Source organism: Salmo salar, chromosome 09 (assembly GCF_965601325.2).
Source record: "Salmo salar chromosome 09, fSalSal1, whole genome shotgun sequence".
NCBI lineage: Eukaryota > Metazoa > Chordata > Actinopteri > Salmoniformes > Salmonidae > Salmo > Salmo salar.
In genome coordinates, this window is record NC_138299.1 from 24,995,051 (window position 1) to 25,022,270 (window position 27,220).

Below are 27,220 nucleotides of genomic sequence, written 5' to 3' on the forward strand. Positions count from 1 at the left end.
TTTCAAACCTCAATAGCATTCAAACCACTTGAGCCACAGACTGCAAATAAGTGTCACGATGTTGTAAAAATTGCGCACAACATTGCACAGCTATTATTTTCACGATTTTGACATTAATTCGCTTTCCAAAGCTAATAAACATGTGGAAATGTGAGCAGCATTTTGTATTCCAAGTTGAATTAGTTAGGGAGCGTAAACAAAGTACAAACTTGTTTTACATTAAAATGTCAATAGCTCCGTGGTCATGTGACCTACTAACTTCAAACAAGGTTCAGAATGTCCACTGACTACCCTTCTATACTGCACACCCTTTAGTTTGTCCATTTTCATCTCACATGGTTTTACATGATTTTTTCAAATTGTAGAATTTCAATAGCTCTTTGGTCATGTGATCTAATGACGTCAAACAAGGTTCAGAATGTCCACTGCTGACCCTTCTATATTGCACACCCTTTAGTTTGTCCATTTTCATCTCACATGATTTTACATGGATTTTTCAAAATGTACAATTTCAATAGCTCCTTGGTCATGTGACCTAATGTCTGCTGACTACCCTTCTATATTGCACTCTTGTTTGTGTACTGTAAAATCGCGCGGTGTAACGTACATTTTTCATAGTTTCGAATTTGCAATAGCTCCTTGGTCATGTCAATTACACACCTAAGAAGCATGGATATACACCCATATTGCATAACCTCTAGTCATGTATCTTCTATATTGTTGTACATTAATATTAGTTTGACAATTAGGGGGTTCAGTCCAGTGTTGTGTTTTTTCTTTAATATTTATCTACAATAATTGGTAGTTCTAAGTACTTATTTTCCCTGTTTTTTATTTGTCCACAGTATTTAACAGTGGTACACAATAGGAGAGAGACAGATAACATCTCCTTTTGTCGTTAATATCAACCATAAAGGAAAAGGGCAAAGTACGAGAGTCATGCTATTAATTGTCCAAAGCAGGGATGGAGAGTGAGCTGGTGAGGTAGGCTGCAGTGGGTTTGCTGGTCAATACATATACTGAACATGTAACCACAGTAATGGTGGCCAGTAAATCAATGAATAAAAATGTAATATTGACAAATTAAGCAGAAATTGTAGACCTTTAATCTTTTCCAACATGTCAGACACTTAACTTCAATTAAGTATGAAACATTTCAGTGTTAACTTTCTCTTTATCCCTGGTTGATGTACATTTCAGAGCCTCTTCAGTGTGGATGGGGTATAGCATACATGTTCAACAACAAAGACTGCACTTCCAGTTTGTGTTCTTTACTCTGTTGAACTCTTTTGTCTTCATTTCTAGGCACAGCACATGGAACCACCGTTGGCATGCAAAACATTCAATCAAAACAAAACGTAACACGTTACAAATAATATCAAATATCAATGCAGTATGACGAATGACAAATTAGCCATCCATTGTGTTATATCATAAATTGTCTTACATGCTGTCACTGTTGTCAAAAGATTATAAGCATGTTAAATAAGGTTACTAACCCAGTCAGTCTTTGGGCCACATCCAGGTTCTTTATCAGTGGCACACATGAAGCACTTGTTGGCTTTGGTGAACTCTGAAATCATAGGCATGAACTGAACGTATGGCTGTCCCACACAACTACATAAAAATAAAGAATTTACATTTACTTTGAATTAAATGTCATTACATACCAGACATTTTTAGTATATCCTCAGCCATTTCTTTTCGCAGTTGCTCCATGTGTTTTTGAAGGTTCCATATCAGTTTTGGAGGGGATGTTGGGGAAGTTCTGTGCAACTTCCTTGGCCATCTAAACCAAAAAATAAAATTGAGTTTTTGACCTAATTGTCACATAACAGCTAACCATTCATTATTGAAAATATAACTATCAAACCTGCATTACAAAGACCCCGCAGCTGAAGGTGTCCATGGTGTGAGTTATTTCCCCTCCTTTCCACTTTATGTCCGCCGTCGTCTTTTCCATGGCAGGATCTTCTCATTTTGAAGTATTCTCTTTTTTATGTAAAAATAATGGAATTATGATTAGTTATAGGCAAATTGATACACAAGCCACATTTGTATGCTGTTTTCCTTATCACTATAATCTAGTAGTAATTTATTAGTAGAGGTAACTTCCTTTATTCCCCATTCTACACACAGCCTAAATTATAGGCACTGAACCATTTACAGGACAATAATAAGAGTAGCATTTAGGATCCAACCCTATCACAGAGTGAATAAATGTAGAGCGTTTGTAGACTTTAAGAAAAAAATATTAAGTGACAGTATCATCAGTACGTGCTTAAAGAAAGTCACATCACAAAGATCACAGATGACAGTGCCCACCAAATCTATGACAACAGAGAATGAATTGTAAGCACCAAAGTGTTTTTGTCAAAATAATATCTGAAAATGTCAGCTGTTGAACATAATACTTCTATTTGCAATATCAATTTCTGAAATATGCAGTTGAGGAATATTCCATGTACCAACACTACATGTAAGATGGACATAAGACATTCCCACATGCAGTATTTTTTTATTTCACCTTTAATCAACCAGGTAAGCCAGTTGAGAACAAGTTCTCATTTACAACTGCGACCTGGCCAAGATAAAGAAAAGCAGTGTAACACAAACAGCAACACAGAGTTACACATGGAATAAACAAACGTACAGTCAATAACACAATACAAAAGTCTATATACGGTGTGTGCAAATGAAGTAAGATTAGGAAGGTAAGGCAATAAATAGGCCGTTGTGGTGAAATAATTACAATTTCGCAAATAAACACTGGAATGAGATGTGCAGAAGATGAATGTGCAAGTAGAGATACTGCGGTGCAAAGGAGCAATTTAAAAAAATATATAAATAAAATAAATAACAATATGGGGATGAGGTAGTTGGATGGGCTATTTACAGATGGGCTACGTACAGGTGCAATGATCTGTAAGCTGCTCTAATAGCTGATGCTTAAAGATAGTGAGGGAGATATGAGTCTCCAGCTTCAGTGATTTTTGCAATTCGTTCCAGTCATTGGCAGCAGAGAACTGGAAGGAAAGGCAACCAAAGGAGGAATTGGCTTTGGGTGACCAGTGAAATATACCTGCTGGAGCGCGTGCTACGGGTGGGTGCTGCTATGGTGACCAGTGAGCTGAGATAAGGCGGGGCTTTACCTAGCAAAGACTTATAGATGACCTGGAGCCAGTGGGTTTGGCGACGAATATGAAGTGAGGGCCAGGCAACGAGAGCATACAGGTCGCAGTGGTGGGTAGTATATGTGGCTTTGGTGACAAAACAGATGGCACTGTGATAGACTATATCCAATTTGCTGAGTAGAGTGTTGGAAGCTATTTTGTAAATGACATCACCGAAGTCAAGGATCGGAAGGATCGTCAGTTTTTACGAGGGTATGTTTGGCAGCATGAGTGAAGGAGGCTTTGTTGAGAAATAAAAAGCCGATTCTAGATTTAATTTTGGATTGGACATGCTTAATATGAGTCTGGAAGGAGAGTTTACAGTCTAACCAGACACCTAGGTATTTGTAGTTGTCCACATATTCTAAGTCAGAACCGTCCAGAGTAGTGATGCTAGGCGGGTGGGCAGATGCGGGCAGCGATCGGTTGAAGAGCATGCATTTAGTTTTACTAGCATTTAAGAGCAGTTGGAGGCCACGGAAGGAGAGTTGTATGGCATTGAAGCTCGTCTGGAGGTTAGTTAACACAGCGTCAAAAGGGCCAGAAGTATACAAAATGATGTCGTCTGCGTAGAAGTGGATCAGAGAATCACCAGCCGCAAGAGCGACATCATTGATGTATACAGAGAAAAGAGTCGGCCCGAGAATTGAACCCTGTGGCACCCCCATAGAGATAGGTCCGGACAACAGGCCCTCCCATTTGACACACTGAACTCTATCTGAAAAGTAGTTGGTGAACCAGGCGAGGCAGTCATTTGAAAAACCAAGGCTGTTGAGTCTGCCGATAAGAATGCGGTGATTGACAGAGTCAAAAGCCATGGCCAGGTCGATGGATACGGCTGCACAGTATTGTCTTTTGTCGATGGAGATTATGATATCGTTTAGGACCTTGAGCGTGGCTGAGGTGCACCCATGACCAGCTCGGAAACCAGATTGCATAGCGGAGAAGGTACGGTGGGATTCGAAATGGTCGGTGATCTGTTTGTTAACATGGTTTTCGAAGACCTTAGAAAGGCAGGGTAGGATAGATATAGGTCTGAAACAGTTTGGTCTAGAGTGTCTCCCACTTTGAAGAGGGGGATGACCGCGGCAGCTTTCCTATCTTTGGGGATCTCAGACGATAAGAAAGAGAGGTTGAACAGCCTAGTAATAGTGGTTGCCACAATTGCGGCGGATAATTTTAAAAAGAGAGGGTCCGGATTGTCTAGCCCAGCTGATTTGTAGGGATCCAGATTTTGCAGCTCTTTCAGAACATCAGCTATCTGGATTTGGGTGAAGGAGAAATGGGGGAGGCTTGGGCGAGTTGCTGTGGGGAGTGCAGAGCTGTTGACCATGTAGGGGAAGCCAGGTGGAAAGCAAGGCCAGCCGTAGAAAAATGCTGATTGAAATTCTCGATTATCGTAGATTTATCGGTGGTGACAGTGTTTCCTAGCCTCAGTGCAGTGGGCAGCTGGAAGGAGGTGCTCTTATTCTCCATGGACTTTACAGTGTCCCAGAACTTTTTGGAGTTTGTGCTACAGGATGCAAATTTATGTTTGAAAAAGCTAGTCTTTGCTTTCCTAACTGCCTGTGTATATTGGTTCCTAACTTCCCTGAAAAGTTGCATATCGCGGGGGCTATTCGATGCTAATGCAGGACGCCACAGGATGTTTTTGTGCTGGTCAAGGGCAGTCAGGTCTGGAGTGAACCAAGGGCTATATCTGTTCCTGGTTCTACATTTTTTGAATGGGGCATGCTTATTTAAGATGGTGAGGAAAGCAATTTTAAAGAATAACCAGGCATCCTCTACTAATGGGATGAGGTCAATATCTTTCCAGGATACCCGGGCAAGGTCGTTTAGAAAGGCCTGCACTCTGAAGTGTTTTAGGGAGCGTTTGACTGATGAGGGGTGGTCGTTTGACTGCGGACCCATTACGGACGCAGGCAATGATCGTTGAGATCCTGGTTGAAGACAGCAGAGGTGTATTTAGAGGACAGGTTGGTCAGGATGATATCTATGAGGGTGCCCAAGTTTACGGATTTGTGGTTGTACCTGGTTGGTTCCATGATAATTTGGGTGAGATTGAGGGCATCTAGCTTAGATTGTAGGACGGCTGGGGCGTTAAGCATATCCCAGTTTAGGTCACCTAACAGTACAAACTCTGAGGATAAATGGGGGGCAATTAACCTCTCTGGGCTAGGTGGCACCAAATCGTCCCACCTACGTAACAGCCAGTGCAATCCCGTGGCGCGTTATTCAAAAACCTTAGAAATGCAAAACGCATATAAGAAATCCTGCTATGCCCTCAGACTAACCATCAAACAGGCATAGCGTCAATATAGGACTGTGATTGAATCCTACTACACCGGCTCTGATGCTCGTTGGATGTGTCAGGGCTTGAAAACTATTATGGACTACAAAGGGAAACCCAGCCGTGAGCTGCCCAGTGACGCGAGCCTACCAGACTAGCTAAATGCCTTTTATGCTCGCTTTGAGGCAAGCAACACTGAAGCATGCATGAGAGCTCCAGCTGTTCCCAACGACTGTGATCACGCTCTCCATAGCCGATGTGTGCAAGCCCTTTAAACAGGTCAACATTAACCTCTCTCGGGTATGTGGGACGAAATCGTTCTACCTAGTCAACAGCCAGTGGAATTGAGTGGCGCGAAATTCAAAAACCTTAAAAATGCTCTAACTTCAATTTCTCAAACATATGACTATTTTACACCATTTTAAAGACAAGACTCTCGTTAATCTAACCACACTGTCCGATTTCAAAAAGGCTTTACAACGAAAGCAAAACATTAGATTATGTCAGCAGAGTACCCAGCCAGAAATAATCAGACACCCATTTTTCAAGCTAGCATATAATGTCACATAAACCCAAACCACAGCTAAATGTAGTACTAACCTTTGATGATCTTCATCAGATGACAACCCTAGGACATTATGTTATACAATACATGCATGTTTTGTTCAATCAAGTTCATATTTATATCAAAAACCAGCTTTTTACATTAGCATGTGACTAGCATGTGACTAGCATTCCCACCGAACACTGCCGGTGAATTTACTAAATTACTCACGATAAACGTTCACAAAAAGCATAACAATTATTTTAAGAATTATAGATACAGAACTCCTCTATGCACTCGATATGTCCAATTTTAAAATAGCTTTTCGGTGAAAGCACATTTTGCAATATTCTCAGTAGATAGCCCGGCATCACAGGGCTAGCTATTTAGACACCCACCAAGTTTAGCACTCATCAAAGTCAGATTTACTATAAGAAAAATGTTATTACCTTTGCTGTCTTCGTCAGAATGCACTCCCAGGACTTCTACTTCAATAACAAATGTTGGTTTGGTCCAAAATAATCCATCGTTATATCCAAACAGCGGCGTTTTGTTTGTGCGTTCAAGACACTATCCGAAAGGGTAAATAAGGGTTACGAGCATGGCGCAATTTGTGACCAAAAAAATTCTAAATATTCCATTACCGTACTTCGAAGCATGTCAACCGCTGTTTAAAATCCATTTTTATGCCATTTTTCTCGTAAAAAAGCGATAATATTCAGACCGGGAATCTGCATTTAGGTAAACAGACGAAAAAAAATAAAGCATTCGGTCAACTCGGGCACGCGCCTAAGTCCACAGTACTCTGAGCGGCCACTTGCCAAACGCGATAAAGTGTTTCAGCCAGAGCCTGCCTCGATATCGTTCAGCTTTTTCCCGGGCTCTGAGAGCCTATGGGAGCCGTAGGAAGTGTCACGTTAGAGCAAAGATCCTAAATCTTCAATAAAAACAGCCTAGATGAAACACATCTTGTCAGACAGGCCACTTCCTGCATGGAATCTTCTCAGGTTTTGGCCTGCCATATGAGTTCTGTTATACTCACAGACACCATTCAAACAGTTTTAGAAACTGTAGGGTGTTTTCTATCCAAAGCCAATAATTATATGCATATTCTAGTTACTGGGCAGGAGTAGTAACCAGATTAAATCGGGTACGTTTTTTATCCGGCTGTGTCAATACTGCCCCCTAGCCCTAACAGGTTAATTCACATACGGTGTCCAGGGCATAGCTGAGGGTTGAGGGGGGTCTGTAACAAGCGGCAACAGTGAGAGATTTATTTCTGGTAAGGTGGATTTTTAAAAGTAGAAGCTCAAACTGTTGGGCACAGACCTGGATAGCATGACAGAACTCTTTAGGCTGTCTCTGCAGTAGATTGCAACTCCACCCCCTTTGGCAGTTCTGTCTTGGCGGAAAATGTATATACATACATAGAGGCATTTTTCAGCTATGATTTTACCACTCAGAATCCAGAATGGATATGACAATGGGGCCAGCACAGGATGTAATACACCCTTACAACAATCTACTTCTTATCTGGTAAACTGCTACTATGTGTCAAGAAAAGAGCCCCAATTAGGGGTTATTGTACTCCAGTAAAAAAGGGCTGGTTTAGATTAAAAACTATTGCCCTGTGTCCCCGTTCATAGGGGCATGAGAGACTAGTCAGTGGTAGAATTGAGTTGGCACTTTATAGCCCCAAACACCCATAGACCCACAAGGTTGAGGTTACTCATGGACAGTAATTAGTCATAAAAAAATGTTTGCATTGATGCATTGTGTTTTTTAACTGTCCAAGAATAGGATCCAAAGTGTTAGGAAATATTTGTTCCCTTAAATACAAAGGATGACGTCTCTCCTCATACCTCTGGCACTTTAGTCAGACTGTGCACCACAGAGCCAATCAGGAGAGAATACATACAGGTCAACGGTGCCAATAGAAAGTCAAGGGGTGTGTCTGTGCCTTTTGGATTACTCTCTCTGTACAGATAACCCCTATGGTTGAAGTCTGCTCTGCGCATGTCTGAAAGTGACAGAGCCAGCAGCCAAGAGGTTTTCACAGTATGTCATAAAAAAAGTATTACACTTAATAATGTATGTAAAATGCTAATATGTATTACATCCAGTACAATGGAATAACTAAGTTCTGAATTTGAATGCAGCGTGTTTCTTCTCTTTCTGTCCAGCAGGGTCAACCAAAAACACTTGGCCTGATGGTTCATGCAGATACTGGGGAAGCAATATAGAAACGTATTGATCCCTTAAATGATTTTACTATTAAATTACCCATATCACAACCCGCATACCTCTTCACAAAAATGTACCTAAATCAATTTTGGAAAAAGGATTTTACTCACGAAAGACGTAGGAATTTATTTTCCCAGATAGAAATAGTAGGCCATGCATCAAATAACTATTTTCATCAGAAAAACGAACCCTCAAATGCAATAATGCATTTTGTAAGTTGTCTGCAGGTGGCTTGTTGTGAATGCACTCATATCAAGTCATTATCAGGTTCTGTAAACTGTGTTCTAATACTCAACGTAGAAGGATTTGTCTTAATGTACAGTATATGAAAGTGATGCTATGAAAAGGATTCTATCACGTTATCAAGCTCACTGTGACTGACAAATCACTGCCTATTACTGTGATTAAAAAGAGCATATGAAACATTGTTTTTAATGAGGCCTACCTGTGCGCCTTCCTTTAAGAACCTCTGTTTGAACACCTCTCCTGTCCTTGATCCATACCACATACAGCCATTTGCGGATCTTTTCAGTGTCCATGTGAAAGACAGTTATTGCGAGGATGCAACATTTGTTCATAAAAAATAAATAAAAAAAACACCCATGTCAAATGAAGGCCTGCAAAGCTTACAGATTTAAGTCTAATAGCATGAGATGAAAGTACACAAACAAGAGTGTGCAATATAGAAGGGTAGTCAGCGGACATTAGGTCACATGACCAAGGAGCTATTGAAATTCTACATTTTGAAAAATTCATGTAAAACCATGTGAGATGAAATGGACAAACTAAAGGGTGTGCAATGTGTGTCTATGCCATCGGGTTAGCTACAACCAGTTTTGAAAGTATTTGGAGTAATGGTTAAAGACCTATTAAAGTTTTTCAAAATGGATGTCACTTTGTTGACGGTCCCTAACTGCTGTTGGTGGACGCAAGGAAAACTACAGGCGAATATCCAACCTGAAACTGTCTTTACCTCGGTAAAGGTACAATAGGTAAATTGCTAAATCTAATGTAGCTAGCTAATAATTTTTTTCATAAACGTTATTTCTGACATTCGCCTCAGTAGCTAGCCATCCCATATATGAATGCAGCTAGCGTATGTTATGCTGCTAGCTTGTATTCATGTTTTCTTTACAACCTTGCTGCGATAACGTTAGCCAGCCATGATTGTTTACATGTTTTAGTCAAGGTCAGTTTATACAACATGTACTAGTGTAGCTATGCAATGTTATTGACCTGACTACGAACTTAGTCATCCGTGCGTGGGTGACTGACACACCCAGGCAGCCAGTTCTCTTTGACAGCAGTTGAAAACATACCTAGCAAACCTGTTGACAGTTATACATTACTGATGTTAGGTAGGTTTTCGAGGCAGTTTGTAGAATTTAAAAAAAATAATCTCCTGCAAGCAGCATTCCTTTTGTGGCAGACATATGACTCAAGCTGCCTCTTTGATCTTGCCCTAAAGGATGACACGGAAGCTAACTGCAGCCCCAGAAAGATGACCTGCACCACCCTAGGGCATGGTCAGGATGGGGCCAGATGTGCCCATGCTCAATGAATACAAGCAGGAGTTCTGGAAGCGCTTCCCTCAGATGGTGCTGGGGGGTTCCCAGCTTGAAGTTGGGCTACTGCGCCCCGCCTTATATCTATGTCAACCTGGGGGTGTTGTTCTTGACACCATGGCTGTTGGGTGGCATTGGCACGCTGCTGTGCCAGCTGCAGCTGCTGGAGGAGCTCCACGCTGCTGTGCTGTCTGGTATGCTCATGCCGGTGGCAGCAGTGGGTGTCCAGGCCCTGGCACTGTATGCAGCCTGCAGGAATGGCACAGTGGAGAGGTTGGGAGTGCCCAACTTCCTGGCTGACGAGGAGGTGGAGTTCAACTGTGTAGGCCCAGAGAGAGTGAGGTTGATCGCCCCGGGGAAGAGGTTTGGGCTGAACGTGGTGCTCCACACCATGCTGGCGGGGGCCCTCTGTGGCCTGGGGACATGGTATGTGCTCCTGGGCAGGTTAACTGCACTCTGCGGCAGTGTGGGTGTAGCCTTGGTGGTCTTTGTCCTGAGCTGGGTGACTGTGTACGGCAGAGTACTCCCTTATCAACATGGCCACAGAGATGGCCACATTCCAGGCACAGGACACCTATGAGATCACCCCACTCATCCGACCACTCTACATATTAACTTTCATAGCTGTGGACCTTGCTGATAGGTAAAAAAATAACAAAATTCATCTTAATGACTGTTTTGAAACTTATGGATATATTTTGATAGGATTGCTTACATTTTGTGATTCTTTGCTTCTTGTTTTTTTCCCCAATGCTGGTGTCCAGATTTACCGGTCCAGTGCCAGAGCTCCAGCTAACCAGTCAGGTTCTTCATGTGGTGTTCCTGGTCCTGCCTCTGCTGTTGGTGCTGGGCATGCTGTCACCTCTGGACACCCTCCTCCTTTGGGGCATGGAGTAGGCACTGGTGTTTGGTTTGGGCGGCTTTCCCATGTCCAGTAACTTTAGGTTTATTTTGCTTGCTACATCAGTTGTTTTTTTTGTCAACAGTTAGATGCTGTCTGATTATACTTAAGTCACTGATGTAGTTCCTTGAGCTCTTTACCATATGCCTGTTTCCTTGGCCTGTGTGAGCTCTTATGACTCTGTGCTCTCTGTCCTTCCTAAAGGTTGCTGGGGATGTTCGCCATATCTGCATGTGTCACTATTCGTACCTTCTTCATCCCGTCCACCATGGGTGTGGTCGTCTTCTCCATGGCCATGGAGTTTCTGCTTAGTTTAGACCTCAGACAATTTGGGGCACATTGTAGGAGGGTCCGGGGTGACCCGCGGCGACAGTGGATGGCGTAGGGGGGCATCCCCTGCCACTCCCCGCTGGTTTGGCTGGCAGTTGTGCTGCAGGGAGATGCTGCTCTACCTGGGGCTGCTGCTGGGGGCCATGGCTGAGGCAGGCCTCTTACATCACTTACTCAGTCCCTCTCAGCCCCAGAACCTGGCCAGGGGACCTCAAGCTGCTGTCAGCTACCTCCTCCTCATCCTCTTCATTGTCTGCTGGGCTCTCGGAGAGATCCAGGGAGCCTATGTTTTTGGAGGAGTGTTCCTCAACCCACTGTACCCAAGAGGAATGGCCAATGTCCGGGTGTTCAAGCAGCGCAGAAGGGGTCTCCACGTGGCTGGGGCCATCAGGAGGGTGCTGCTCAATCTGGGTGAGCTCACCTTGCAATATAGTATTGCTTTGTCATTACTGAAACATACTATTCATGCATCTTAATACATTATATTTAACAGTGACTTTGTGTTTTACATTGCAGTGTCTCCCTTTGCAATGATTGCTTTGCTGATGCTGGATGGCTCTGTTCAGCAGCTCCACACAGCCTCTCTTAGTGTGGGATTCACCCGGGCCTTCAGAGTGGTACACGGATTATTTTATGTATAACGTAAGCATGTACTGTATTTCAATCAACCAGAGTTTCTCTCTCCGGTGACCTCATGACCATTAATCCTCTGATTGTTATCAATATGATTTAAGTCATGTTGATTTGAGTAATGGGTCTTTGTGTTGTGCAGGTGTGGCAGAGCTCTGAGGATGCCCTGTTTCAGATGGTGGTGTCAGTGAGGCTGGCTGCAGTGGAAACCAGACTTCCTGGGTGGGACAGTATGGGCATAGGGGTCCAGCTCCTTCTGGTAAAAACACATTTCAGCATTCATGACATAGGCATGATCTTTTTACAGAAAAATATTTAAAGTTGAACATTTAAATTAAAGTCCTGGTTAAATCTTTAGTATCTCCCAAAACCAGAAATGCACAAAGTTTTTGTCTTTCATTGGTCAACCCAGGTGGGCCTGCTGAGTGATAGGCTGCTCCAGTTCCTGTCCAAGCTGAAGTTTGCCCTGGCTGTGCTGGTGACCTCCTGGACTGAGAAGAAACAGCGGCGTCAGTCAGCCGGGACCCTCCTGGCCCTGAACGCTTCCCTGTGCCCTCTGCTGCTCTCTGTGGTGTTCCTGTCTGCCATGATCTCTGCTCCTCTGCTGCCCCTCTTCACCCTGCCCATCTTCCGTTGGGCTTCCCTAGGCCTCAGCATAGTTGGGTTGGGCCCGTGGGCACCGCCTGCCCCTGTCCAGACTCCATCTACTACCAGCAGATGAGTGGGAGCCTGGCCTGTGCTCTGAGGAGTACCTTCACCAGGGGATCACTTTGCTTGTGGGTCTCATTCTTTCGTTTTTTTCCTCGTTTCTTATTTAAATTTTCTTCCATTCATTGGTGAACAGTGTTTTCCACTAGCGCTGGCTGTCGGCTAAACAGCCGATTAGACTTATTTTCAGCCGGCAAACTTTTTCCACTTAACTAGGCTACTTAAGTCAGACGAGCCCTCTCACGCTACAATGAACGATATGTATCTTCTAGCGATCTATTGATAGGACAGGTGCCTGTCAGTCACAAAGCGAGCGATGACAGGGAAACAATGCTGGTTTGACAGTCTGCTGTGGGCAGTGCGATTTGTGTGCGCTGAGGTTCGGTTGGTTGTAGTCAAATTTATTTACACAGAGGAAGGGGAGAGCATGATGCTTTGAGTGAATTTCAGGGCTCTACGATGTGACCATTATACTTGCATATGCGCCTATAAGTAGATGCGTACAAACTGAAAAAGTAAGCTTAAGTATGAGCACTTGCGAGTTGTGATTTATAGCATCGACAAAAAATCCAGCCGTAGCTATTTAATGTCTTTGCCATTTTGTTTCATAGCTGGTAGCTAATCTCACAAAGAACCATAGAAATAAGAATGATTTATTTCTATACAAAGACCTATGTAGAGTCCCATATATCCCAACTTGCGCGCAACAGTGCCTTGGCCGCAGCAACAGTGCCTGGGGCGCTGTGCGCACTGAAATATAGATTTTTATAAGTGCACAACCATAGAAGTTGGTCGAATTTACCAAAAAGTCTACTAAAGTGTGACTTTGTCCTTGTGTTTCTTGGCTATTTACATTGTTTTGTTCACACGCTAGGTTGTTATTCAATGTTTGTTTGAGCTTGCTCAACTGGTACCTTTGCTAGTATGTCGGAAAATCTCAGTCAGACATGTGAATCCCACCATTACCACGGTAAAGGCCCACCCCTTAGACAGGCTCAGAGACAGTTTATCTACAAACCGTCAGACTGCTGAACACTTCAACTGGACTGACCACCTGCTCTGATTCTCTGCTCCTTAGCACACAGACACATTTACAGTGCATTCGGAAAGTATTTAGAACCCTTCACTTTGTTACAGCCTTATTCTAAAATTAATTAAATACTTCCACCCCCCGCCCCTCAATCTACACACAATACCCCATAATGACAAAGAAAAAACAGGTTAAGACATTCAATTTACAAACATGTAAATAAGCTGTTTTTTTTTTTTTAAGTATTCATACCCTTTGCTATGACTCAATTGAGCTCAGGTGCATCCTGTTTCCATTGATTATCCTTTGTACAACTTGATTGGAGTCCACCTGTGGTAAATTAAATTGATTGGACATGATTTGGAAAAGGCACACACCTGTCTATTTAAGGTCCCACAGATGACAGTGCATGTCAGAGCAAAAACCAAGCCATAAGGTCGAAGAAATTGTCTGTAGAGCTCCGAGACAAGATTGTGTCAAGGCACAGATCTGGGGAAGGCTACCAAAACATTTCTGTAGCATTGAAGGTCCCCAAGAACACAGTGGCCTCCATTTTTAAATGGAAGAAGTTTGGAACCACCAAGAAGCTTCCTAGAGCTGGCCTCCCGGCCAAACTGAGCAATCGGTGGAGTAGGGCCTTGGTCTTGGTGGCAGCATCATGCTGTGAGGATGTTTTTCAGCAGCAAGGACTGGGAGACTAGTCAGGATCAAGAGAAAGATGAACGGAGCAAAGGCCAGAGATCCTTGATGAAAACCTGCTCCAGAGCACTCAACCTCCGACTGGGGCGAAGGTTCACCTTTCAACAGGACAACGACCCCAAGCATAAAGCCAAGACAACGCAGGCTTCAGGACAAATGTCTGAATGTCCTTGAGTGGCCCAGCAAGAGCATGGACTTGAACCCGATCGAAAATCTCTGGAGAGATCTGAAAATAGCTTTGCAGCAATGCTCCCCAGAATGGGAGAAACTCCCCGAATACAGGTGTGCCAAGCTTGTAGAGTCATACCCAAGAAGACTCGAGGCTGTAATCGCTGCCAAAGGTGCTTCAACAAAGTACTGAGTAAAGGGTCTGAATACTTATGTAAATGTGATGTTTTAAAAAATTATACAAATTAAAAAATCTAAACCTGTTTTTGCTTTGTCATTTAAAAAAATAAAAAATAAAAAGTTATATATATATATATTTCACCTTTATTTAAACAGGTAGGCTAGTTGAGAACAAGTTCTCATTTGCAACTGCGAACTGGCCAAGATAAAGAGTAGCAATTCGACACATACAACAGAGTTACACATGGAATAAACAAAACATAGTCAATAATACAGTAGAACAAAAGAAAACAAAAAGTCTATATACAGTGAGCGCAAATGAGGTAAGTTAAGACAAAAAAAAAAAAATAGGCCATGGTGGCGAAGTAATTACAATATAGCAATTAAACACTGGAATGGTAGATGTGCAGAAGATGAATGTGCAAGTAGAGATACTGAGGTGCAAAGGAGCAAGATAAATAAATACAGTATGGGGTATTGTGTGTAGATTGCTGAGAACCCCCCCCCCCCCCCAATTTAATCAATTTTAGAAGAAGGCTGTAACATAACACATTTTGGAAAAAGTGAAGGGGTCTGAATACTTTCCAAATGCACTGTAGTTCGGCAAAAACTTAAAACTGGGGAGGCCTGGCTTGTTACTTTTTCTATTTGGCTTGCGACTCCAGGTACTTTGATATAACTGTTTAATAATTTCTAGACATGACTTTGTAGCTTATAGAAGATTCAATGTATGCAATCCTTAAAGAAAAATTTGTCATAACATAATAACTAGTGGGGTGTGTGGGGACCGTATTCAGGGTGACACAACATGTACAAAATGATAATGGCGAGGTAAACATTACATTTACACCGGCAGTAACGTTGTCAGACTTCCTTATTTACCCACACTTTACAGTATACATTACATACTGCATTAGGTGTTGGGCATATGGTTTCAGTTTAATCTTTAACCCGAATTGTTGGGAGAAGTCATTCATTTTCCAACCACAAGCAGTTAGAACAGAACACCATAGTGCACTCAAGGTGTTACAGCTCCGTGTCCTCATGGTTTTTTTTTTTTTTTTACTTACTGTGTATGTTGACTCAATCGCAGTGACAGTGAACTTTTAGATTGGTCGAGCAGGGAATGTATGCAGATGAAAGAGCCGGGCGGGCGGAGCCTTTTATGGTTTCATATTAAGAGGAATGTTGTTGTGAGTTGCTCAGTAGATCCGCCGGCAGTAATGTAAGCTTGCAGGATCCAGTTGTGGTTCCCGAGAAGTGACCCGAACAAAATCGCTCTGATCTGTATTCATTACATCCAAATGTTTCAACACCATTAACCTCATAATACTCTAAAGCCAGCCAGAGCTTCTTCCAAAAAATGTGTTCAGTGCTCTATTTGCTGTCAGGAGGGGGCAAGGAAAAAACTGAGCAAGTACAAGCTTAATTATTTATTGATTGACTACTCAAAACAGAAACAGAAAAAAATTGCTACGGTAATGTCATCACTCAATCTTATTGTTTTCTTGGCTAACTGGGGGTGCCTGAGCTGTGATGTATAATTTAGGCTAAGCTCTTGTTGGGCATGCTATACCCAGTAGAAAGAGGAGAGTTTGTAGTGTAGTGTTTTTTTTTTTCCTTCCCTTTGCCCCCTCTGTGACATTGGGGGCTGTGCATCAGTGAACATTGAGCGGGAGCGGAGAACGCACAGCGTGTCATTTCCCATCGCGAGGCAGCGTCGGTGACTATTCCGAGACGCCGCTTTAGGATATGACATTATCCTTGAGAACACTAGTCAAACTTAAACGAAAGCAACCATCGCTCTGCCACTACAATTTCACTAACAATGTCTGTCCGCTCTCCCCTTTGTCGACCAAAAATGAAATGCCCCCACGTACAAATTCCCCAAGTCTACTCCCATGAGAGGAATGAATATTTAGAAACTAATGGAAAGCCGAGGAATAGAAGGAATTCACTATTTAGATCTGTGCAGTCAGCCAGTTTAAACTGTATCATGACCTTCATCTACAACTGAAATGGTAAATTAATCCGACAGCCAAGTTATCCACAGCCGAAAGACTCACTACTGATGCAAAATAAAAGGGTTCTGTGACCAGGGGGAACTTATCTATGTATATACTCCAAGCTTTTTCATCTTCAGCCCTCAGAGGACAGCATCACTTGACTGCATGTCCTATAATAATTTACCACTGGTATGACTGTGACCAAGTATAACACCACTCAAAGGCTGCTATGAGAATATGCTATGAATAGGGACATGAGGCGTAATGGAATCAGCCTTCCCCAAAATCTTAGCTGTGGATAGGTGTATGAAGAAGCTGATAGGCCTACATTTGATTTCTTTCCTCCCCTCTGAAGGTTCTCTGGCTCCCACTTCCTGGGTCGCTTCCAGGACACCGCATGGTTTTGGATCATGATCTTGGAGAGAGGATATGGCTACTGCACGGTCAACATCAAGGTACTGGTTCATTAATGGTTAAGTGTTTGAATCACTCATTTGTGGTTAACTCATTTGACCATTTTGTTTCAGGGTCTGGAGCTGCAGGAGACATCGTGCCACACAGTGGAGGGTGGATGAGGTGTTTGAGGGGGCCTTTGAGCACCCTGGTCTCAACCAGGGGTTAAACCTGCACTTGGGCAGTGCCCTCACCCCATGTGCTGCCCTGCCTGTCCGTGTCTACTCTGATGCCCGAAATGTGCTTTTGGGTATCATTGACTCGCTTGACCTGAGGAAGCTCCAGGATGACTTCCTGAAGGCCCTGGTGTGGCTGCTGCTGAGGAACTCTGTCCAGAGACATAAGACTTTCACTGGTGACACCGAGGAGGGGACAGGGGAAAAGGGAAGTAAGTCCCAGCCCTCCCATCTTGGCCAGTCAACTGTCACCCAGCCTGCAGAGGCTGTCATGGTGGAGTCCGTCTCCTCTCTCAAGTTTAGACGGGACAGCTCCAGTTTCACCTCCTTCGGTGACTGGTCAGATGAGGATGACCTGTTTGGGGCTCAGCCAGCCAGGAGGACGGTGGTGCTGGTAAGTACGGAGGCCCAGCTGGGGGACACAGTGCTCCACACCAGCCCCTCACTGCCAAGCTCTGTGGAGATGGACAGTAGGTTTGAAAACATGGCCCTCTCGTCCCTCCAGCCTCTGGGGCTCCCGGCTGTGGATAAGGGCAGGAACCCTGAAGTATCCCCCACAGAGTCCTCCGGCATCTTGGCCCATGCAAACTTCAGCTGCCCCCACACTGAGCTGTTCAGTCTGCCCCCTGGGTGGAGGACATCCCCCTTATCATCCCGGTTGCAACAGCCCTATGCTTTTGTTCCATGAGGAGTGGTTTCGGTTCACTCTGGGGCAGTTGGTGCTGTCCATTCAGGACAAGGCTTTGGAAGATGTGACCAAAGCCCTGAAGGAGGATGAGGAGCTGAGGGACCTGTCATGCCTCATCTCCCTGGGGGCAGTCTGCCTTTACCAGCCCCAGCTATGTCTACAGGGTCTACTGTAGGGACGTGCCTTGGACAGAGGGGCTGGAGTGGCTCTCTGAAAACAAAGAACTTTACCAGCTTGCACTTAAGGCTTTCAGGTAAAGAGGGCAGGGGTGAAACATGGGTGTAGCTGTTACCCAACATAGGCAATCTAAAATGTATATACTGGATGTGTGTTACACATATTCAATGTTGCTATCCAAAGCTTGTCCCTGTAACTGATCTATTTACCTGCAGGTACAGTTCCTCTTCTCTTCCTCTTCTCACCGGGCCATGACCTCACCCTGGTAACCAAACTACACCTGTGTTTCTGTTACCTTACTAACTCACAGGGTTCTCACTACAGTAACCCAACAAACAACTGATGAACTATTAACATTGCTTAAATTGTTTGTTTGTATAGAGTGTTTGGTGTGGTCTTTGGGGTGTGTGTATTTTAAACTGAGCTAGTGGTCAGTACAGTAAGTGACCTCTACCTGCCTGTCACTACAGAGCACTTACACAGGGCTAGTTCAGGTAGGCTGTCTGAATGAGGTGGTGGTGCGTGGCCAGTGGGCTAACCTGTCCTGGGACCTGCTCTACGCCACCAACGATGATGAGGAGCACTTCAGCATCCAGGCCCACCTCATCATGCTGAGGAACCTTACTGTCCAGGCAGCCGACCCCCCTCTGGGGTACCCCATCTACTCCTCTGTCCCCCTGCACCTCCCCTGCTTATAACCCCAACCCCTTGTTGGGATACGCCATCTTCACCGACTCCCCTATACCCACCCTGCCTCTGGTTTGCCTAACTTTAATCACTGGGTAAGCCCAATGTTGTGGCCTGTATATGTAACTCATCTAGGGGTCGGCAACAAGCCAAAACTGGCCCGCAATTAATTTTTGGCCCCAAAAAGTTTTGTAAAATACAAGATTCAATGTATTTGGGGGATTTTAGTTTGAAAAAATACTATAATCACTAGAAATTAAAAAAAAAAAAGTTTCATTTAGGAAATCTGTTCCAGTGTTCCTACAAATAAAAACAGGTGCTCGTGTCTCAATGTATGTAATACTTTTTTGCTAAATTCAATCTCTTTTGGGCTTAGTTGTGGTCAATTTGCAGTTTACAAGTTATAATTATTTTGCGTCCCCTCGGCAAAAATTGGCCCGCAGCTGAATCTAGTCGGCTACCCCTGCACTAGGGTATCTTAGGAAAGTACCTGGAAGGCAGATTAAAACAAATGGTTTCATTCATGCAGGAGCGACATTACCAAAAGTGTGTCCCGTGTGGCTCAGTTGGTAGAAAATGTAAATGTAGAGCATGGTGTTTGCAACGCCAGGGTTGTGGGTTCGATTCCCACGGGGGACCAGTACGGAGAAAAAAAAAGGATGAAATGTATGCATTCACTACTGTAAGTCGCTCTGGATAAGAGCGTCAGCTAAATGACTAAAATGTAAATGTAAAAATGTGTGTTACTAGTTCAAACAACGAAATATCAGCTTTCTGGAGAAAAAAATATATATTTACATGGGATATAATTGTTCAGAATACATTTATCATTCTGGAAAAAACAATTGTATCATGTGTAAATTAAATTTAAATCAGATACAACCACCTTCCCCCGAAGAGGACAGCCAACACAGTGCCAATTTCATGATAAACCTATTTAGCAAATGTTTTCCCTCAAATACAGTTATGTAATGCTCCCAAAGGAAAAATGGGACAAAGATTTAGCTTTTTATTATTATTCACTGTTAAATTCAAGGATGTGCCTTTTGGTTGGTCTTTATTTTGCTATCATTTCGTTTACAGTTCACTTGTTTTTAAGACTAATTAATGTTCTCTTGTACATACTGATGTGTGTATTTGAATTATAATGTATATACACTTATAATAAAGTTTACAAAGAAACCTGATAGCCTATTGTTTAACTGGAGATTGGTCAGTGCTATAGACATTCATCACAGATCTGTGGGGAGTGCATTAATCATACTCCACCTATCAGACAATCTCATCAATTTTAATGTTCCTCCTTATTCTGAAATACTCCCCCCCCCCCCCCATCAACTGAGTCAGCCTGGACACATCCTAATTTCATAGGCTAGAGGAAAATCTTCAATGTTTCTATTTCCACCCTCATCCCTATTCTTCTGCTTTGTGAGGAAGGCTGTCCTAAAACATTTTCCTTTCAGCTAAAAATGAGACAATTGCTTCCAGGTTCAAGTTAACCCAATTGAAGGTGGAGCTCAAGCATTTGGAATGCCTTTCAGGAAGACTTGGGCTTTGTGAAGTAAGCAGAGTCTGCGTCCTGTAAAACAAAGCTTAACTTTAAAGTTATGTTTTTCCGACTAAAGAAAATCTGTAGCACAGGCAAAATAAACATTTTACATTCTGGGGAGACGCTCTGTCACTCAAGAAGTTAAGGCATCAGAACATGGACTTGTCAACAGGATGATGTGGGAATAGGTCATATCTCAGTTTAATGAAAGGTGACTGATTCTACTTCATCCATATGTCCTGAGGCCGATCTTGCTTCATTGTCTGTTTTAGGTGTCTAGATTTCAAACACTGTTCATTGACAGATGAAGAATTAAAACCTGCAAACTCACTAAGTTGCCTTTGCCTTTCCTCAGTCTGTATTTTCTCTTTGTATACTTGTTTTAATATATTGACCAAACCTTCTTGAGCATTCCAACTAAACCACAGTGGTTGGGCGACATTGTCCATCCAAATCCTTCCTGACACAAATGTCTGGTCAGTCAGAAAATGACCTTGCTGCGTGGCTCTCAGCTGTCCAGCAGAGGCCACCAGACGTAGAAGTAGGTAAGTCAGTCACTGCCACTGGGAAGCAGTCATGCCCACTGCTATACCCTGGCCAGTGTGGCCACCCCCTTCTCTTTATCAGGCTAAAGCAAGGTCAGTAACAGCTGAGCCCCCTAGCTGTTAAGAGACAGCTCTAAATAGAGTCTGCTTTACTCAAGTATTTGACTGTTCACACAGTTAGTGTCCCCTTATTCCTGGCCTGGTAAGGCAAGGTTAACCTTAGAGAATGTGAAAGCAAGGCCATGCATAAACGATGCCTAGTGCAGGGATGGGCAATTCCAGTCCTCTAGGGTCTGATTGGTGTCACTTTTTCCCCATCCCCATCTAACACACCTGACTCCAATAATCAAATAATCATGATCTTCAGTTTAGAATGCAATTAGTTTAATCAGCTATGTTTGCTAGGGATGGGAGGGAAAGTGTGACACCACTCCAGCCCAGAGAACTGGAGTTGCCCATCCCTGGCCTAGTGTGTTTCACCCACCTCGTCCTTGTGTACCCCCAACAGTACACATTTTTGTTGTAGCCCCAGACAAACTAACCTGATTCAACTCGTTGAGGACTTGATTAGTTGACAAGTTGAATCAGGTGTGCTTGTCCGGGGCTTCAACAAAAATGTGTACTGTTGGGGGTACTGGAGGAGACGAGTTGGGAAACACCGCTCTATGGAATACACTGAGCTCTGAGTTATGATCATTCTATAGGCAAAACTGTAACAATATATATTATGCAGCTCAGAAAACACATTCTTAAGCAAAATCATGTTGCGAGACCTACAGAGTACCAATACTAACCAGGCCAGCCTTGAAGTTCTGCACCCTCTTCCTGCCCAGCACATCAGTGATGAACCAGGCCCAGGTGGGAGCATACTGCCACACATAGTAGAACAGCAGAAAGGGCTGCTGGGCAATCCACATCTCCTTGGTGCCATTGGCTATACCCACCAGGATGAGACGCACACAACGACTAGTGACCATCTTGTGTTGCTGGTCCCCAGCAGTGAGAATGGCCTTAGATATGGAAGGGATAAGACAGGAAATTAATGTCAACACTCATACAAGAATGTTCAGTTCAATGGAAGTTAAATCATACTTTAATGACAATTATTTGAAAGACCAATGGCTTTCCCATGAATGCGTTTGTGACATCTTGACAATAACAAAATGTGATGCAATTGCAACATGTCCAATGTCAATGTAAAATTAAGCATGAATTCAGCAATTATGTGAATAAAAATGATAACAAATTGGAAGCAAAACCCACCTTTCCCACTTCTTCTGTGAAAGCATTCTGGACTATCTGTGACTGTACAGGCCCTGGACATACTGTGCTGATGAGTATCCTTGGGTATTCAGTCAGCTCTGTTCGAAGAGAATTGAAGAAGCCCTATGGAAAAAGTAGATGATCATCTCAAGATCTTAATCAATTTATCAATCTAGATGTTGTACAACTACAAATGGGCAGAGGGTAGCCCATGATTGCTCTCACCTGAAGAGCGTGTTTACTGGCAGAGTATCCTGTTGCCAGAGGTGCCCCAGCCAGGCCGACCACACTGCTTACAGTAACTACACTGCCCGACCCTCGCTGCGTCATGTGGGGCAACACCTGCTTGGTAAGTGACACTGTGCCCAGGAAGTTGAGCTCCATCAGCGCCTGGTACACATCCACACTGGTTTCCAGGCACAGAGAACGCTGGCTGCGGCCACCATTGTTAACCAGGATGTCAATCTAAATGGGAATAGTGCAGAGGTAGACCGGAACAAAGCAAGCCATGTATCACCAATTATCTTATTCTTCAAAGGAATTCATTGAATTAATGAATTCATGATACACTGGTAACAGAATCAAGACTTGGTTGTGAACATTTCTGCCAAAGGTATAATCAAAACACAGTTCACAAGTGGAAACAACCTCATGCCTCAGAATAAGAGAACACGTCTAATAAGACGGCACTAATACTGGACTTAGCCTTGAATTGCATTTTCATGTTCAGCATGTGCATAATTTGCCTTTGGGAGCTGGTTTGTAGTAAGCTAGTCTGATTAATCAGGCTGTAATACACAATGAATTGGTATATACAGCAAGAAACATTTGTGTACAAAATCGTTGACAGTAAATGTTCTTTACAAACCAGAATATTGAATAAAATTACATGTGAACCTACTCTACTGGTTGTCTGTGCGATTTGTCCTTCAGCTGCACAAAATTTTAGACAAAATATCCACAGGAAAGTTTTGGATTAGTGACTTTTTAGACAGCCGGTAGGTATATAGTTTGGTACAATTAAAATGGTATATTCTGAATCAGGGGAGGATGGAGAACAATCCACACCTCAGTAAAGAACAATATACCTACCGGCTCTCTAAAAAGTTGGGTAAACAATACTTTGCTGTGGACATTTTGTCTCAGAGACAACCGGTAGAGTAAGTTTAAATGTAATTTTATTTAACATTCTGGCTTGCAAGGAACATTTAAATTTTTTTACACAAATGTTTCAGGCTGTATATACCAATTATTTGTGTATTACAGCCTGATTAAATCAGACTAGTAGTGAGCATGTCTGTTGAATATAATGTATTGTCTTATAAATAAAGCCAGTCTGGTTAGACTATTAAGTAAATGCGAAGAAAGTATGTCCTTCATCAGTGGTTTCCAAACTGAGGGGGTCGGCAGGGGATCAAGCCACGGTGGGAACCACACATGCAGAGATCTTCCGTTCACCTACTCTGCATCTCACAAAGACACGGCGGTTGGAATCAAAAATGTGAAATTTGGACTCATCAGACCAAAAGGACAGATTTCCACCGGTCTAATGTCCATTGCTTGTGTTTCTTGGCCCAAGCAAGTCTCTTGTTATTATTGGTGTCCTTCAGTAGTGGTTTCTTTGCAGCAATTTGACCATGAAGGCCTGATTCACGCAGTCTCCTCTGAACAGTTGATGTTGAGATGGGTCTGTTACTTGAACTGTGTTAAGCATTTATTTAGGCTGCAGTTTCTGAGGCTGGTAACTCTAATGAACGTATCCTCTGCAGCAGAGGTAATTCTGTGTCTCTTCCTTTCCTGTTGGCGGTCTTCATGAGAGCCAGTTTCATCATAGCGCTTGGTGGTTTTTGCGACTGCACTTGAAGAAACTTTCAAAGTTCTTGACATTTTCCAGATTGACTGACCTTCATGTCTTAAAGTAATGATGGACTGTCGTTTCTCTTTGCTTATTTGAGCTGTTCTTGCCAAAATATAGACTTGGGCTATCTTCTATATACCACCCCAACCTTGTCACAACACAACTGATTGGCACAAACACAGTAAGAAGGGATGAAATTAGAGTGTCTAGTTTGAGAAACAGACACCTCACAAGTCCTCAACTGGCAGCTCCATTAAATAGGACCCACAAAACACCAGTCTCAAAGTCAACAGTGAAGAGGTGACTCCAGGATGCTGGCCTTCTAAGCAGAGTTGCAAAGAAAAAGCCATCTCAGACTGGCCACAAAAAAAGCTTAAGATAGGCAAAAGAACAGACACTGGACAGAAGAACTCTGACTAGAAGGCCAGCTTCACTGTTGACGTTGAGACCGGTGTTTTGCGGGTAATATTTAATGAAGCTGCCAGTTGAGGACTTGTGAGGCGTCTGTTTCTCAAACTAGACACTCTAATGTACTAGTCCTCATACTCAGTAGTGCACTGGGGCCTACCACTCTTTCTATTCAGGTTAGAGCCAGTTTGCTCTGTTCTGTGAAGGGAGTATTTCACAGCGTTGTGTGAGATCTTCAGTTTCTTGGCAATTTCTCAATGATCTGCCTTCATTTCTCAGAACAAGAATAGACTGATGAGTTTCAGAAGAAAGTTAATTGTTTCTGGCCATTTTGAGCCTGTAATCAAACCCACAAATGCTGATGATCCAGAAACTCAAATAGTCTAAAGAAGGCCAGTTTTATTGCTTCTTTAATCAGTACAACAGTTTTCAGCTGTGCTAACATAATTCCAAATGGGTTTTCTAATGATCAACTAGCCTTTTAAAATGATAAACTTGGATTATTGGATAAATTTGATGTTATTTTAATGGGATTTTAAGTTAGTTCAATTTAACTCAGTGTCTGATCATTTCCACTTGATTGATTGAGATAGATAGATATATCTATATATACATACATACATACATACACACAAAACAATTTCAAGGAACTCAGTCCAGCTTCAAACTGAACGCACAAGGTGCAACTTCAAAATTGGGTAGTGAATCATCAGTTCCTCTTGTCATGTTAGTCATTGCATAAACCCCCCCCCGAGTGAAAATGTTTGGGAAACGCTGTCCGACATGACTAATGCCTGGTTACTTCTTCAACCTTGATTGAGTGGTTAATCAAGTGGAAATGATCAGACACTGAGTTAAATTGAACTAACTTAAAATCCCGATAAAATAAAGAGCGATAAGGGAGAGTTATTACAAATTATCAAGTGCAGTGGTCTTACATTGCCAAAGTGCCGGATAGCAGTTTTCATTTTTGCCTCATGGGATGCTCTCTCCAGCAAATCAAGTGGAAGAACAAGAATATCCTTATCTTTCAAGTTGGAGCGCTCTTGGGAAAGAAAAATGAAAAATGCTGTTAACTGGTCTGCAAATGAAAGGGCTAGGTGTATAGAACCAAACGTACTACTGTGACTGCATTGAAGCAGTAGGCTATGTAATTTATAATTCTTAACAGTAAAGAGAATTTCATTAGACGAGATTACTATCACACTCACCCAAACAGTGAAGTTTCACCCTATCCAACTGATCCACACGGCGAGCAGATAGAATCAGACGAGACCCACATCCAGCTAGTTGGTAAGCCAGCTCCTCCCCTATGCCACTGGAGGCTCCTGTGACCCACACCACCAGTCCTTTCAACTTGGTCTCTAGAAAACAAGCAGTAGATTGTGTTACTTTTCACAGGAAAAACTGAGAAACAGTACTACAACCTTGTTTGAGGAGGGTGGTTAACAGTCATATTGTGCCATAGGGTTGTAGTAGTCATATTCACCATCACCTGGTTTCTCCAACCATTATAGAACAGGTCCTTCCACGTTGTTGCAATTTCCCCCTATTGGCCCTTGAGGGCAAGCAACCAATGTAATACAAAGATACATTTTGTTTATATGACAAATTCTGTAGTCTGACCTCTCTGGATCTCCAGATGTTCCATATCATTGCTGTTTTGCAACATTGTGTGGACATTGCTGTTCAAATCTGAAGGAGATCCTGAGGTCAAAGTCTGCTTGGTGCTCAGACTACAGAACGTGTCATCAAAACAACCATGGTATTACATTGGATGGATTCTTCAACATACTGTAACGACCCTGGGTTTATAAGCGCGGAAATCGACGATAGCGCGATCGGACCCTGCATTCACGACAGTGCGTGTGCTTGGCCGGTGAGTGCGTTCCTGTAAGAGTCGCAAGCTAGCGCGAGGACGCGCTCTTTGAAAGGAGGGAGTAGTGTAATGACCCTGGGTTTATAAGCGCGGAAATCGACTCTGCCGCTTGAACATACTTTTGCGGTACAGTCGATAGCGCGCCGGACTTCGGACTTCAAGGTCGAGGGTTCGAGACCTGCTCCCTTCTATTTCATTACAATACATTTACATTTTAGTCATTTAGCAGACGCTCTTATCCAGAGCGACTTACATTGCATACATTTGTTTTTCTTCCGTACTGGTCCCCCGTGGGAATCGAACCCACAACCCACCATGCTCTACCAACTGAGCCACACGGGACCATGGATCTGCACTGAAACAATGTAGGAATAAAAGTGAGAGCAACGTGTTACAGTCTATATTGAAAGATTGACTCCTCGTACATTGCCACATTGTGGCGACTGCCTTGAGTTATTGGTCAATACAAGTTAATTAAGGGACAGGTGTGTTACCTGGCTTGCTCCCAAACAAGGTTGCCCATAGTAAGGTCAAGTCAGCGTCCGCAAATATGAAGCACACAAACGGTACAAGCAAGTAAACTGCAATTCCTGTGAGCAACGTCACGCCCAAATCCATAGTCTTCTGGCTTGTGTGAAAATGTTATGAAAGTCGCAGAACAAGAACAACATGTATCTGCGCTCCAGCGTGTAAAAAAAACCCGCTGAAAAACATCAATTGCCCGGAAGCGACTATAATAGAAACAAAAACACTTCCGGTTACAGTTTACTCTATTAGAAGATATTAAAGACAGATTTAGAATTTTGAAATATATGTCAGGATAAATAGACATTGTTCATGCTGATATTTGGAGCACTGTGCCGCTTTAATAGAGACAGAGAGTGATAAAAGATAATGTGACTGAAAGAAATGTATTTGTGAGAAAAATAAGATTGGCCACAACCCACAGCTATTTCCATACGAAATGTATTTTTATTTCTGTTAATTCTGTGTTTGCCTTTACAATGTTTAATCCATTTATGGTTTTTTGTTTAGATATGACATGCATATCAACCACTGCTAGAAGATA

The 27,220-nt window shown here is 42.9% G+C and overlaps 2 protein-coding genes across 4 annotated transcripts; one reads left to right on the forward strand and one right to left on the reverse strand.

The window, feature by feature from the left end:
* Positions 1–1,083: 1,083 nt before the first annotated feature.
* Positions 1,084–26,870, reverse strand: dhrs7 (dehydrogenase/reductase (SDR family) member 7). 3 transcript variants are annotated; one of them, XR_006770972.2, is made up of 10 exons: positions 26,646–26,870; positions 25,484–25,636; positions 25,211–25,317; positions 22,232–22,471; positions 22,007–22,129; positions 21,538–21,753; positions 1,874–1,992; positions 1,671–1,789; positions 1,500–1,573; positions 1,084–1,301 (listed from the first exon to the last, which is right to left on the reverse strand). XR_006770972.2 is itself a non-coding variant. In XM_014210736.3 (7 exons), the coding sequence occupies exons 1-7, from the start codon at positions 26,767–26,769 to the stop codon at positions 20,187–20,189; spliced, it is 1,005 nt and encodes a 334-aa protein (XP_014066211.2). In that variant the 5' UTR covers positions 26,770–26,870; the 3' UTR covers positions 19,645–20,186. The 3 variants fall into 3 exon arrangements, 1 of the variants encoding a protein (XP_014066211.2); XR_006770971.2 differs by having other exon boundaries at positions 1,500–1,789; XM_014210736.3 differs by lacking the exons at positions 1,084–1,301; positions 1,500–1,573; positions 1,671–1,789; positions 1,874–1,992 and adding an exon at positions 19,645–20,228.
* Positions 9,664–19,831, forward strand: pcnx4 (pecanex 4). The gene is given in 12 exon segments (XM_082956539.1): positions 9,664–9,861; positions 9,863–10,323; positions 10,325–10,459; positions 10,581–10,760; positions 10,922–10,989; positions 11,063–11,458; positions 11,797–11,936; positions 12,090–12,306; positions 12,309–12,453; positions 16,824–16,923; positions 16,996–17,030; positions 17,032–19,831. Coding segments are annotated over 12 exon segments (2,718 nt in total). The 5' UTR covers positions 9,664–9,774; the 3' UTR covers positions 17,786–19,831.
* Positions 26,871–27,220: the final 350 nt, after the last annotated feature.

What these genes read in the sequence shown, in the direction of transcription:
- dhrs7 (XM_014210736.3), bottom strand. Translation starts at nt 26,769, where the DNA reads ATGGATTTGGGCGTGACGTTGCTCACAGGAATTGCAGTTTACTTGCTT. An exon ending in CCAGTAAACACGCTCTTCAG is followed by an intron (nt 22,130 to 22,231) that starts GTGAGAGCAATC and finishes CTTTTTCCATAG; the next exon opens with GGCTTCTTCAATTCTCTTCG. An exon ending in AGAACTTCAAGGCTGGCCTG is followed by an intron (nt 20,229 to 21,537) that starts GTTAGTATTGGT and finishes TTTGTTTTACAG; the next exon opens with GACGCAGACTCTGCTTACTT.